Genomic DNA, 14459 nt, shown 5'->3' on the forward strand with positions numbered 1-14459 from the left:
ATATCACTACTAAATACTGAATGAAGCACAATCAATTCAAAACAACGATACATTTAATAATTTCACGTAGCACTGTATTTTAGGATAGAAAATCATAATTCTCAAACTTTTGAACTTGCCACATCAAACATGGCGACTTTTTGACGTTCAACGCGAGATCTGTCATAACGTGCTTTCACTTCCTACCCACGCAGATTGCACTTCCCAATTCGTCCGCTGTTCTGGTTTAGAAGGCCAAATAGCGACAGGTCAGTGAGTTTCAAGTTATTTTATCAACTACATCATTATTTGCAATGATTTTAAATATATTTTACAAAACATAATATATTTGATATTTCTACTGCCTTTTGGTGCTTGTATGACCGCTGTTTTTACAGCTAAGCGACATAACGTCAGTCATTGGAAAAGTCCTTGAGGATGGTATGGCTAACCGGTTGCTAGCCGGCTCGCTAATACCCATCCAACAAGCATTTGTCATAGTATAACGCGTTTTGGTATTTAGATTTTGCTACAATATATATTGTCACGCAGTAAAAATAGCGTTGAACGGGGCCTGGGTCACCTGGGTAGACGGTTGACTTTTGTTTTCGGGAAGAACAGTTGTCTTACTAGAACACTTATGTCCTCAACTAGCGAGATCACGTACTGACTAACCTATGCTGTCAACAGATATTCAGCAGTGCAGTAGCTTCTCTCTCGCATCGCATGCTGTCATCACAAGGACCAGCTGAGCGCTGACATAAGGGTCATTATGATCATCACACATGAACGATTTTCTTAACAAGCACACATACTAACCTCTTAGCTATGGAACTTAGTTAGCTATCTACCTATTTCTTGACCAGGCACATCTTTACATTATGTCATGACAAACAAAGTAAGACCAACACCGGTTTTCTGAATGAGCGCAATGTATTATCTGCCAATAGATTTCACATGGTCGGTTTAATAGATCAGTAACCTTAAAATGTTGCACCTGTTCCGTGTCACATGGTTAATAATAACATGTTTCTGTTTCTTTCTCTACCTCTTTCCTCCTGTGGTGTTGACATGTTCCAGGCATGTCTGCAGCGTTGCGTATACTATATTCCTTGTCCCGGCCAGGTAAGACCTCACCTGAGGAGGGAGGGAGGGAAGGAAAGATGGATGGATATTGATGTGGTGCACTGCTTTATTGATAGAAAAGTCACATTGGTCATCAACAGTTCAAGAGGAAATTTAGGCTATACTCAGTTATTTGGGGGTAACAGTGGTTACAGATACCCAAAACACATCTCAACTCATCTCAACTATCTATGAAGATACTGACTAAGTCGCTCTGGATAAGTGTCTGCTAAATTCTCTAAATGTGAAAATGTAAGACGAGTCAATGCTGTTATTTGTTAGCCGTCATTGAAGTCTACTTGCTAATTGTTGATCTCTTGTGGTGAAAACATATCCCTGATAGCGCCATTCCATCTTCTGCCTTATGTCATAATTTTACTCCTTTATTTTTTTTTTCCACATGCACCATTGCGGCTGGACACAATCTTGTGCGTCCTATCAGTCTGTCGGGCCAGAGAGAGGGATTCAGTAAGTACTGCCTCTTCCCCCGGCTCTCAAGGCACGTTAGTTTTGCATCACTGGGTGGGCGGCATTTGCACATTCCATTAGTCCTCGAGGGGTATCCCCCACGCATCCGGGGCACTGGGAAATTCAAAACGAGCACACCCAGTGTCTCTCATATACACCTGACCACTGTGATCCCCACACAGCTGCACTTTGTTTGCCTTTGATTAGTATGAATGTTCAGACGCGCACTCAACATTAATCTCACTGTCTTTTTTCTTTATGTCCCTCTCTTTCTCCCTCCCTTCCGTCCCCCTCTGTAGAGTATGTGAATGCTCAGGATCTGCCCACAGACATGAAGTCCATAACAGACCGAGCCGCTCAGACTCTGCTGTGGACTGAGCTCTTCAGAGGTCAGTTTCACTCCTGACTCTTCGTGACACCAACCTCCATGTCTGAAACGGTGCTGTATTCCCTATATAGTCCACTACTTTTGACCAGGGCCCATAGGGTGTCATTTCAGACACAGCCACTGAATAACCTGGGCCCAGATTTCTTGTTGTTATTTTGCAAACTCCTATGACAACTTTCATAGGAGTTGACAAGAGGGCACCAAAAGATCAGGGACCAGCCTTGCAATGACTGTGATAAAGGCTACATACTGACAAAGTAGTCTTTACCTGAACTCTGTGCTTGTACGGTGCCATTTTGGATGCAGCCAGTGCAGTGTATAACATCATTTCCTGCTCCGCCAGGATTGGGCATGACCATGAGCTACCTGTTCAGAGAGCCGGCCACCATAAACTACCCGTTTGAGAAGGGGCCCCTGTCTCCCCGTTTCCGCGGTGAGCACGCCCTGCGCAGGTACCCCTCTGGAGAGGAACGCTGCATCGCCTGCAAGCTGTGTGAAGCCATCTGCCCCGCCCAGGTACATAGAAACACACCTGTTGCACCAGTTGAGCGTTAAAGCGTGGTCTTAAATGCTAGGTCAGGCGTAGCTACGTCAGACTTTGTGATCAGAATTTACACCTGTTGCACCAACCCAAAATAAGACTTGTCGTAGTCCAGTGTAAGCAAAGCGCGTTCATGAGATTTAATGCTTCATAATCAGGGATGCAAACGAGTCGCCTTTCGGCAAAATTCGGCGTTTTGAATCCAAAATAGGTGTCCTACGTGATTCGTGTAGATCCAATGAGAAAAGTTTGGTGGGGGCGACTTTGGATCACTACTGCCTGTAAGCGAACGAATGATGTGCGTTTGGAGCAAAACTGGCTGTATCCAAGGCTCAGCCAATCGTTCACATAACAGAATGCAGCGCAGCACGTGACTGAAGAGAGAAGAGATAACCAACTTGTTTGTTACAGCGTCAGCATGCACTCTGGAAAGACCACATTGAGTAGAAAACCAGTTACAGCAGCGCGTCCCCTGAACGAAGAGGTAACGTTATGTGAGAAGCCTGACCACGGAGACGGGGGTGAGAAGGTGATGAAGCGTACTTCATGATCTGTAACCGAAAAACAACTGTTTGAGGTGAGGGAGAAGGTGTGGATGGTTAAGTATCTTGCTAGCTGGATCGAATTCTTCGTTAGCTAGCCAGAGACATGTTGAGCAAAATTTGCCAACTTATCTGATCAAATAATTGAGTTTATGGTGTGAAAATTAGCTTGCTAATAAAGTCAGACAGCTAACGTTACTAACATTAGTAACCTAACCAATTCGCTATAGTATTAACTGGTATACGACTTCTTGCTGGACCCTGGCAATCTGTGTGAAATGTTAACTACTATCTGTGAACTAATGTTTTCCCTCTACAGTTTGTAGTTAGTTTTCAGAATGAGAGAATTAGGTGAAAATGAGGCGTTGCTTCTTAAACAAGTGGATTCAGGGATCATGTGTAGCTGGGCCTGGCTTAAACTGGATGCCACTATAGAGGTGAAGGAACACCACACACGTTCCCTCTTTCGATACAGTGGATAAAAAGGGGTATGCCAGGTGTACTCTGCCTGAAAGATCAATTATGCCAACAAAGGGTATCATGCTCTGCTGCTGACACATTGTAGAACAGATGTCCATAGGCAGAAAGTGTACAATGTAATAATATGCAGTGCTGCCAAAGATATTGCTTTTGTTGTGTTGAACTTGACAGTAACACTTGCGAGGGAGGGAGGATTATTAAATGTTTTACTCAGTGAACGTTATTTTTGCACACATGTAGCCTTGTGCACTTGATCGATGTCTACTATAGTGGCCACTATAATAGAGCAAAAATAGAATGCCTGTTTGTTTCACTCTTTCTACTTTAAGATGTTTTTTTTCCCAAGTGCAATATTTATGTGTGTGGTCACAAGCATTATAAAGGCTGTCATGGCTAACTGCAATATTAGTGTATTGTTTTTTTCTCAAGACATAAGTGCAATTTACAGTAAAGTCTAGGCAACAAATAACATTGGATTGCTTTCTTAAATTTTTTTAGCTGTGAGTTAGGTTCATATTAACCACTGGATTTTAAAACGGAATGATCATGTAGATCATATTATTTGTTGTTTAATTAGTTAAAACCTGCATTTCCCCCTAGCAGGGATTTTTTTTGCATCCCTGCATGATGGTTGCGAGGCAGCGCCTGTTACTAGGCTGTTACCGTCCTCGTGGCAGTTCTAAACTTTGCGAGCCATGTCACTTCCATAGAGAGAGAACAGTCACCACTATGCATTAACCTTTGTTAACCACAACTGGATGGATCCATAAGGAATTACTGTGGTAATTAATATTATATATATTGTTTTACTTGTATCTAATCGGGAACCCATTGAGACAAGGGTCTCATTTTCAATAGTGCCATGAGGACAACAAATTCAACACGAACATTCCCTACAAAAGTATGTATATATATATATATTAATATTGTGGGGGGGATTGTGGAGGCCAGGTCATCTGATGCAGCACTCCCATCACTGTCCTTGGTAAAATGGCCCTTACACAGCCTGGAGGTGTGTTGAGTCATTGTCCTGTTGAAAAACATGATAGTCCCACTAAGCACAAACCAGATGGGATATCGCTGCAGAATGCTGTGGTAGCCTTGCTGGTTAAGTGTGCCTTTTAATTCTAAATAAATCACAGACAGTGTCACCAGCAAAGCACCCCCACACCATAACACCTCCTCCTCCATGCTTTACGGTGGGAAATACAAATGCAGAGATCACCTGTTCACCCACACCGCGTCTCAGAAAGATACGGCCGTTGGAACCAAAAATCACCAATTTGGACTCCAGACCAAAGGACAGATTTCCACCGGTCTAAGGTCCATTGCTCGTGTTTCTTGGCCCAAGCAAGTCTCTTCTTATTATTGGTGTCCTTTAGTAGTGGTTTCTTTGCAACAATTCGACCATGAAGGCCTGATTCACAGTCTCCTCTGAACAGTTGATGTTGAGATGTGTCTGTTACTTGAACTCTGTGAAGCAGTTATTTGGGCTGCAATTTCTGAGGCTGGTAACTCTAATGAACTTATCCTCTGCAGCAGAGGTAACTCTGGGTCTTCCTTTCCTGTGGCGGTCCTCATGAGAGCCAGTTTCATCATAGCGCTTGATGGTTTTTGCGACTGCCCTTGAAGAAACTTTCAAAGTTCTTGACATTTTCCGTAGTCTGGCCATAATATGGACTTGGTCTTTTACCAAATAGGGCTATCTTCTGTATACCCCCCCCACCTTGTCACAACACAACCGATTGGCTGAAACGCATTAAGATGGGGGGAAAAAAAATTAAAAATCAACAAATGAACTTAAGGCACACCTCTTCATTGAAATGTATTCCAGGTGACTACCTCATGAAGCTGGTTGTGCGAATGCCAAGAGTGTGCAAAGCTGTTATCAAGGCAAAGGGTGGCTATTTTAAGAATCTCAAATATAAAAAATTCAACACCATTTTTATTTTTTGTTGTTGCTTTCAATCAAAACAAATGCAATTCTCATTTAACAAATTCAACATTAGACTCCTAAACTGCCCTAGCAACACCAGGGAATCAATATGCAGTTCTGCAGATTATTAAAACAATTGGGGGCATTTAAAACCTAATTCGGTGGAGAGACCAGAGGAACCTTGAACTGGTTTGGTATCATGTTTTGAAACTTTCACAACGAAGCTAGGTAAATCAGAAGCTTGTGTAGTAGAGCTTTGTGGACAAAAAAGGAATAGTGAAGTGATCTACGGTACTTTCATGAGGACCAGCTAACCTTTTGATACAGGATGCAGTCATGCGTATTAAATGTAAATGCCAAGATATTTGTAGGCGGGAAACCTCTCTTTTAGTCTCGACGACTCATCTATTATTTAGCACTCAGACCATTTTGATAGCATGTTATGTGGCCTATAACAAGTTGATGATTTTTCTATTTACTCTCGTATTAACTTGTCTGATGTGATTTTGTTTCACTGAATCTCTGTCTGTATATTTGGTTAATTGGTCTCGGGCTGGGCAAATCAGTGTTGGCAGCTCATTTATTCATTTGCTCATCGATCGCTGATCATAAACATTTAGCATGCTATAATGTTGCCCAAATCTACAGTGTTATTTAGCTAATGACTCGTGCGTAGGCAACTCCAAAAGCCAGTGGAGGTTGTGAAATACGAACGCGAGATTCACATGCTTTTGAAAATGGAGGACTATTCATTTCTGAAATCGGTATCGTGATGAAGATCGTCTCAATTTAACACCATACTCCTGCTCACTACTAGACAACTCGTAGAAGGCTTACGCCCAGGTGGTGCAACGGGTATGATTTTTTTGTCCGGCGTTATGCGCATTTTACGTCTGACGTAGAGTTACGACCAACTGGTGCAACCGTACCCTGTAGTGTTTACACGACTGTACTATTCACATCTGCATATCCCTACCACTCCCAGGGCATTAAAACACCTGCACTTTGCAACGTAAATACCTCCATGGCTGCGCAGATCCCTACATAGTGCACCCTATAGGCCCTGGTCAAAAGAAGTGCACCACTTACAGAATATGGTGCCATTTGGGACCAATCCTATGTCTGCTATAGCATAACACTTTAAGGCTCGCTGCCCTAAACATGATTTACCCTCCAATGCATAGGCCATCACCATTGAGGCAGAGCCCCGTTCGGACGGCAGCAGGAGGACAACGCGCTACGACATCGACATGACCAAATGTATTTACTGTGGCTTCTGCCAGGAGGCCTGTCCTGTTGATGCCATCGTGGAGGTGAGCAGGACCTTCTACACCTCTACTGTGGTCGGTGTCCCAAATGGCACCCTATTCCCTACTTAGTGCACTACATTTGACCAAAGGTAGTGCACTATGTAGGTAAAAGAGTGCCTTTTGGCACAAACCCTTCTACCATAGCTTCCTCTGTAGATGTCTGGATGTTCAGATTCCTGTGACTGAGGTTGGCGTGAAGGACCTGTAAAACTATTTGTTTTGGTGTCTCCCCTCTCGTTCCCTCCCTCTCCCTCAGGGCCCCAACTTTGAGTTTTCCACAGAGACCCATGAGGAGCTGCTCTACAACAAAGAGAAACTGCTCAACAACGGAGACAAGTGGGAGGCCGAGATTGCTGCCAACATACAAGCTGATTATCTCTATCGATAGACAGACAGGCTGACGTGCGCGCACACACACACACAGACAGACAGACAGACAGACAGACAGACAGACTGACCGACCGTGCTCTGTTGATAACCATGAAACACGCACAGATGCACATTGTATAGATATCCGTCAGCCTCTTTGACACAGACACACGTCCATCCATACTGTACAGTTGATCCAGATCAGTGTTGATCCAGACCGGTTTCCAGAGATCCAGACAGAACCGTTTATCTATATTGCATATATCTATACTGCATAGATATTGAATGTGACTTGGATGAATGGGATAAAATAAACAGCAGGAAGCCACAGCTCTCCAGAACCAGGTCTGTGTGGACCACTGTCAAAATAAGCTCAGCTCACCCACAGAGAGATGCACCCTCGGTCTCCTGTACCGGCGGCCAGCCCACAGATGCCTATCCTGGGGTATATTCAATAGGGATACGTTGTGGAAAATTTCATAAAGAAATTACATAATGGAGTTGACATGATTCTTTATTCTACTTGTCAGAGATGCATGTTTGTTCTACGTACCATATGTCTGAACGTTCCATAACGCTGTGCCCTGCTGAACGCACCCCTGATGTCTATCTGATTCGAGGTAAGATATTGCCCCAAACCACAGATCTAGGATCCGATCAAATGAACTTGAACCATTAGGGACAAGGGAAAAAAATCTTACCATGTGTTAGTTGTTAGGGACAACTACCTACTTTGTGTCCCAAATGGTACCTTACCTCCTATATAGTGCACTACTTTTGACCAGGGCCCATAAAACTGGTCAAAATTAATGCACTATAGAAGGAATAGGGTGGCTTTTGGGACGCAGTCCTACTATGTTTTAAGGGTGGAGTGTTAACATTTTGTCAGATAGTAATACAACCAGTTGGCACATGATACTCAGGCTCTATTATTATTATTATCCTCAAACTAGTAGATATATTAGCCTGCTGCAAACTAAGTTACATGGGGGTTTGTTGTCATGAGAATTGTACAAAGGTTAAATACTTGTGGACTTTAAATTATGAAGAATAAATCTTGTTCTGTCCTAAGTTTTAAAATGGCCTGCAGCGTTGTCTTTTAAAGTCCCATTGAAGTCAAAGGTGTGATTTTCCTGTGTTTTTATATATATTTTCACACTGAGGTTAGAAGAGTACTGTGGAATTGATAATGCCCTTTTAGTGTAAGAGCCTGTTTCAGGTGGTAAATTAGTTATACAGTGCATTCGGGAAGTATTCATTCCCTTTGACTTTTTCCAGACTTTGTTACGTTACAGCCTTATTCTAAAATGTATTTTTTTTTTGTCTTAATGACAAAGCGAAAAACAGGTTTTTCTAAATGTTTGCACGTTTATAAAAAAAAACTAAAACAAGTACCTTATTTACATAAGTATTCAGACCCTTTGCTATGATACTCGAAATTGAGGTCAGGTGCATCCTGTTTCCATTGATCATCGTTGACATGTTTCTACAACTTGATTGGACTCCACCTGTGGTAAATTCAATTGATTGGACATGATTTGGAAAGGCACACACTTGTCTATGTAAGGTCCCACAGTTGACAGTTGTCGTGACTCTCCTTGGTGAGGATCAAAGGTGCCAGATCAGCTTGGCACATGGCTGACAGCAAAACCCCCTCTCTCCCACAGGAGAGGAGGGGGAGTTAGGAAGGTTTTATGACTTAACAGCCTGTCATAAATTTAGAGAGAATTTTCTCTTTTTGGCCTGCAGTATTGGGAAAGAAATCCCTTTGTTACAGAGACTGTGGCCCGCCTAAAAACTCTTAACGGCCAAAGAAGAACTTTGGAACAATTTTTCTAACAAAGAATGTGGGAAATGGTCAGTGGGGACTTAAAGAATAAACTTGTCACATGGTTTATTCTTTTGTGATGTCATTAAGGATGTTATATCAAGGTAACGGTAACTCAAAGTGTATGCGTCCTTGGTATAAGGTTTGCATCTAAATGTTGTAGAAATTGATTAAATATGAGAATACTTTTGTGAAGATAGCAATGTGGTTTTAGCCTTATAAATGATAATTGTTTTTCATGCAAACTTGTGCCCAGTCAGTAGTCATGCCCAAGTGAGCTCAGAGTTCATTTCAACATGACTGAATGCTCTCCAAGGCCTGAGTGCTTAAAAGGACTTGCTAAGAATTAACATACAGACCAGATAACGTGAGGCCGGGGTCCAAACGTTGAAATGGTTAGAAACTTTGTAAACCAGACCAAAACATGCCGGGTTGCTGCTGGCGTGTAAAGTGGTTAGAGACCAAGCAGACAGATGGTGTAAACCGGGCATCACGAATGGTTAACTACAAGACCAGACAGCGTGGAGCGGTAGCTACACATTACGAAATGGTTAGAAGTTCTGAAACCCTCAACACAAGTGAAGAAGGTAAAGAATAGACCAGAACATTCACAGTCTGCAGCTGTGCATGTAAAAGTGGTTCTAGGACATTAAACTCTCAGTACGTGGGGGAAGACAGATCCCTCTGACCACCGTAGGTTCGTCTGTAGTGTCTACTCTAACGAACACTCCAAGATCAAAGAAGCCTAAAACTAAGGGCATTGACCTCTGGTGGACAACCAGAGACTTATATCGAACCACTCCCCATAGACGGATCAAGTGGTTTCAACAGAGACGACAGAGAAAGACATCTACGCGTAAATATGTATTGCATTTCTAATCCGAATGAGCAGTTGTTGGGTGCTAAGTATTCATATTCCCATGACCATAGCTTCCAAATATATGTATGATAAGTTGACTCATTGTCTCCCCCTCTCCTTACATACCCCTCCCTTTCCATTGTGTAACCAAACGGTCATGCTTTTGTTAGTCCACTAGAGACCTGTTTTCATTGCATTATGTTAGTAATAAATAACCTATACCATGTGTGTGTTTATGTATTTGTGTGATTATTTAGTTACTAAATAAAATATTAAGCCAATCTGTGTATTGCTGATTCATCAATTAGGTTAGGATTCTTGCAGATATCAAAGAATTATGCGACATTCAGAATGAGACTGATATGAGGTAATAATAATTAAGTGGCTTATTGAGATATATAAACTCAGCAAAAAAAGAAATGTTCCTTTTTCAGGACCCTGTCTTTCAAAGATAATTCATGAAAACAACTTCACAGATCTATATTGTAAAGGGTTTAAACACTGTTTCCCATGCTTGTTCAATGAACCATAAACAATGAACATGTACCTGTGGAACGGTTGTTAAGACACTAACAGCTTAGGCAGTTAAGGTCACAGTTATGAAAACTTAGGACACTAAAGAGGCCTTTCTACTGACTCTAAAAAACACCAAAAGAAAGATGCCCAGGGTGCCTGCTCATCTGTGTGAATGTGCCTTAGGCATGCTGCAAGGAGGCATGAGGAACTGAGATGTGGCCAGGGCAATAAATTGCAATGTCTGTACTGTGAGACGCCTAAGTGAGCGCTACAGGGAGACAGGACAGACAGCTGATCGTCCTCGCAGCGGCAGACCACGTGTAACAACACCTGCACAGGATCGGTACATCCGAACATCACACCTGCGGGACAGGTACAGGATGGCAACAACAACTGCCCGAGTTACACCAGGAGCTCACAATCCCTCCATCAGTGCTCAGACTGTCCGCAATAAGCTGAGAGAGGCTGGACTGAGGGCTTGTAGGCCTGTTGTAAGGCAGGTCCTCACCAGACATCACCGGCAACAACGTCGCCTATGGGCACAAACCCACCATCGCTGGACCAGACAGGACTGGCAAAAAGTGCTCTTCACTGAAGAGTTGTGGTTTTGTCTCACCAGGGGTGATGGTCGGATTCACATTTATCGTTGAAGGAATGAGCGTTACACCGAGGCCTGTACTCTGGAGCGGGAATCGATTTGGAGGTGGAGGGTCCGACATGGTCTGGGCCGGTGTGTCACAGCATCATCGGACTGAGCTTGTTGTCATTGCAGGCAATCTCAATGCTGTGCGTTACAGGGAAGACATCCTCCTCCCTCATGTGGTACCCTTCCAGCAGGCTCATCCTGACATGACCCCCCAGCATGACAATGCCACCAGCCATACTGCTCGTTCTGTGCGTGATTTCCTACAAGACAGGAATGTCAGTGTTGACAATTACATTGGTAGAAACTTTATGGGTGTCTCGAAAGACCCAAATATTGGTCGTACAGGAGCAGGTGTTTACATTCCTCAATTTGATGTGGAGATGTGTAGAAGACTAACAGATGAACTCTCAGTATACTCTTAACTTGTTTGCAATGGTAGCTGCCCTCCAGTGGGTGGAGGATGTTCAACTTGTCACAATTGTAGTATACAATTGCCTGTCTGTATTGATTAGTTTATCATCTCGCAAATCTAATAGGAGTGACCTACTATTGGAGGTATTCATGTATTATGGAGAATCAAAAGACAGGGTGTAGTAGTGAAATTCTGCTGGGTCCCAGCCCATTCGGGAGTGAACGTGAATGAAATGGTAGACCAGGTAGCCAAAAAGGCTTTAAAACAAGATATAATTGATATTCTTGCTCCATTGGGTAGAGGTGAGGCCAAATGTAAGATTACAGCCATTATGATAGATGTGTGGCAGAAGAGGTGGGACTCAGAACCCAAGTGCCAGCATTTATGTGCCCTCCAAAAAAAGGTTGTCGGACCAAGATTGAACTTGTCATATTTGGTTGGCAAGCATGTGAATGGTTTGTGTTCAGAGTGTATGGTCAATGAAATAGTGAAGCATGTGTTTATGTCCCATACCACTCCATATCAACCTATGGGCAACGGTCAGACGGAAAGATTCAACCGCATGCTTGGTAGCATGGTCCGATCGTTGCCAGCGAGAGCAAAAGAAAGATGGCCCCAGATGTACAACTGTACCACACACGAAATGACAGGATTCGCACCGTTCTACATGATGTTCAGCCGAGTTCCAAGGTTGCCAGTGGTCATCATGTTCGCACCTTGAAAAATGAAGACGTGTTGACTCATGACGAGTATGTCGACTCCTTCCAAAAGGACCTGCGAGAGGCTGTCAGGATCGCTCAGGCCAACACCACTGAAGCTCAGAAAAAGCAAGCAAGTCAGTATAACAAGAGAGTGAAAGGTACTGCCCTGGAGATTGGAGACCAAGCTCTCTTGGCAAACCGAAAGAAAAGAGGAAAGGGAAAACTTGTGGGATTCAATGGTCTATGTGATCACATGGAAAGACCCATCTGTGCACATCTACAGTTTGAAGATCCTACAACCAAGAAGAGTAAAGTGGTTCATCGAAACTTCATACTGCCAGTGAACTTCCTGCCGGTGGGACAGACAGATGAGATGTCCACAGTCGCCTCTACTGCTTCAGAGGAGAACATAAACGCAGACAGAGGTGACGACAGACCGGTATTCGATATGGATGAGGATTCAGAGGATCAAAAGACTGCTGCCTGGATTCTCGAGGGCCAGAACCCTGAGGGGCCCACGGAAGCTGAAGCCCAAAAATCTTCGGGACTTGAAGATGGAGTAAACATGAGAGAAGCTGATCCTCGAAGCCTACGGGTGGACATGATCTCCGGACAAACAGCTAGCTCAAGCACAGGAAGCTCCTCAAGGATGCCTAGTGATGGTTCAAGTGATCCTTCCGAAGATGACACAAGTAAAAAAGCGACGTCAGTGAGCAGTCTACATGGCATCAGCAGTAGAAGGGCATCAGTCAGCGGCTCTGGATGCATAAGATCTACTAAAATGAGATCGAGTAACCAGAGCATAAGATCTACTAAAATGAGAACGAGTAACCAGAGCATAAGATCTACTAAGAAGAGAATGAGTAACCAAAGAGAGGAAGAGCGCAGAAACAGCCAGACTTCTGAGCTCACTGATACAGTCCTGAGACCCAATGAAGACACCCTGAGAACTCGAACTGGAAGAGTTGTGAAGCCTGTCAGAAGACGTTTAGAGTCAATGAGTCAAGTGATTGCTGAGCCTGACAAAAGAGCATTTAACTGCCCTGATTCAAGCCCTATCAACTTTTGTTGAAGTGACAGTACTACCCCAGTGAAACATAAAGGCCCAGAGGATAGATTAATAGAGAAATAGATCTCAAGAAAGAATCAATAGATTAAGGGAATGAGAAATACTTTATTAGAGGGTCATAGGTTATATGAATAAGGCCATATTTCTACCTGGCTTGATCAAGGTTACCCCTGTGGAGGAAGAACTCTTACCTTATGTCTTAACGTTTGGTGTAATTAAAATAGTTAAAATGGTTATTCCATCAAACTTTAAATTATTAGAATAGTACACAACGCAGAACAGAATATCCAGGTGAAGGGTCAGTGGTCCAAGCCCGCGAACAGGAATATTCCAAGTTCAGACAGAAGGGAGGAGTCAGATCGCTACGATCGCTAGGAACTTTACTTTTGGTTTCTATTTTCAATTGTTGCACTACTAGTACTGCCTGTTGATGTTAAGTAGGCAGTTACAGTAGCTGGATGATATTAAATTTGTTTTGCTCAATATGGCTGCAGCAGTGTTTCCAACCTGTAGTTTTACTACGCCTATCCTCTCAAGGAGGATTAGAGCAACAGTTGTATAGAGGGCAATTGATCTCAATTCAATTCAAGGGATTTATTGGCATGGGAAACATATGATAACATTGCCAAATCAAGTAAAGTAGATAATAAACAAAGTGAAGTACACAATACAAATTTACAGTAAACAGTACACTCACAAAGTTCCAAAAGAATAAAGACATTTCAAATGTCATATTATGTGTATATACAGTGTTTTAACGATGTGAAAATAGTGAAAGTACAAAAGGGAAAATAAATAAACATAAATATGGGTAGAATTTACAATGGTGTTTGTTCTTCACTGGTTGCCCTTTTCTTTTGGCATTAGGTCACAAGTCTTGCTGCTGTGATGGCACACTGTGATATTTCATCCAATATTGGGTTTGTTTTCAAATTCTTTGTGGATCTGTGTAATCTGAGGGAAATATGTGTCTATAATATTGTCAAACTGTACATTTGACAGGAGGTTTTGTGGGCAGTGTTGCACATAGCCTTTCTTCTTTTGAGAGCCAGGTCTGCCTATGGAGGCCTTTCTCAATAGCAAGGCATAGTCAAAGCTTTCCTTAAGTTCAGGTCAGTCACTGTGTACTCTCTGTTTAGGGCCAAATAGCATTCTAGTTTGCTCTGTTTTTTTAATAATTATTTCCAATGTGTCAAGTAATACTTTTTGGTTTTCTCCTGATTTGGTTTGGTCTAATTGTGTTGCTGTCCTGGGGCTCTGTGGGGTCTGTTTGTATTTGTGAACAGAGCC

At 42.8% G+C, this 14459-nt stretch overlaps 1 protein-coding gene across 1 annotated transcript; it reads left to right on the plus strand.

The window, feature by feature from the left end:
- The first annotated feature begins 183 nt into the window (after window positions 1-183).
- On the plus strand, window positions 184-8218 carry LOC115202156 (NADH dehydrogenase [ubiquinone] iron-sulfur protein 8, mitochondrial). The gene is made up of 7 exons (XM_029766088.1): window positions 184-248; window positions 1060-1104; window positions 1507-1572; window positions 1872-1961; window positions 2304-2476; window positions 6644-6772; window positions 7026-8218. Exons 2-7 carry the CDS (start codon window positions 1062-1064, stop codon window positions 7155-7157), a joined length of 633 nt encoding a protein of 210 aa, XP_029621948.1. The 5' UTR covers window positions 184-248; window positions 1060-1061; the 3' UTR covers window positions 7158-8218.
- The last annotated feature ends 6241 nt before the right edge of the window (window positions 8219-14459 follow it).

Source organism: Salmo trutta, chromosome 11, assembly GCF_901001165.1.
Source record: "Salmo trutta chromosome 11, fSalTru1.1, whole genome shotgun sequence".
NCBI lineage: Eukaryota > Metazoa > Chordata > Actinopteri > Salmoniformes > Salmonidae > Salmo > Salmo trutta.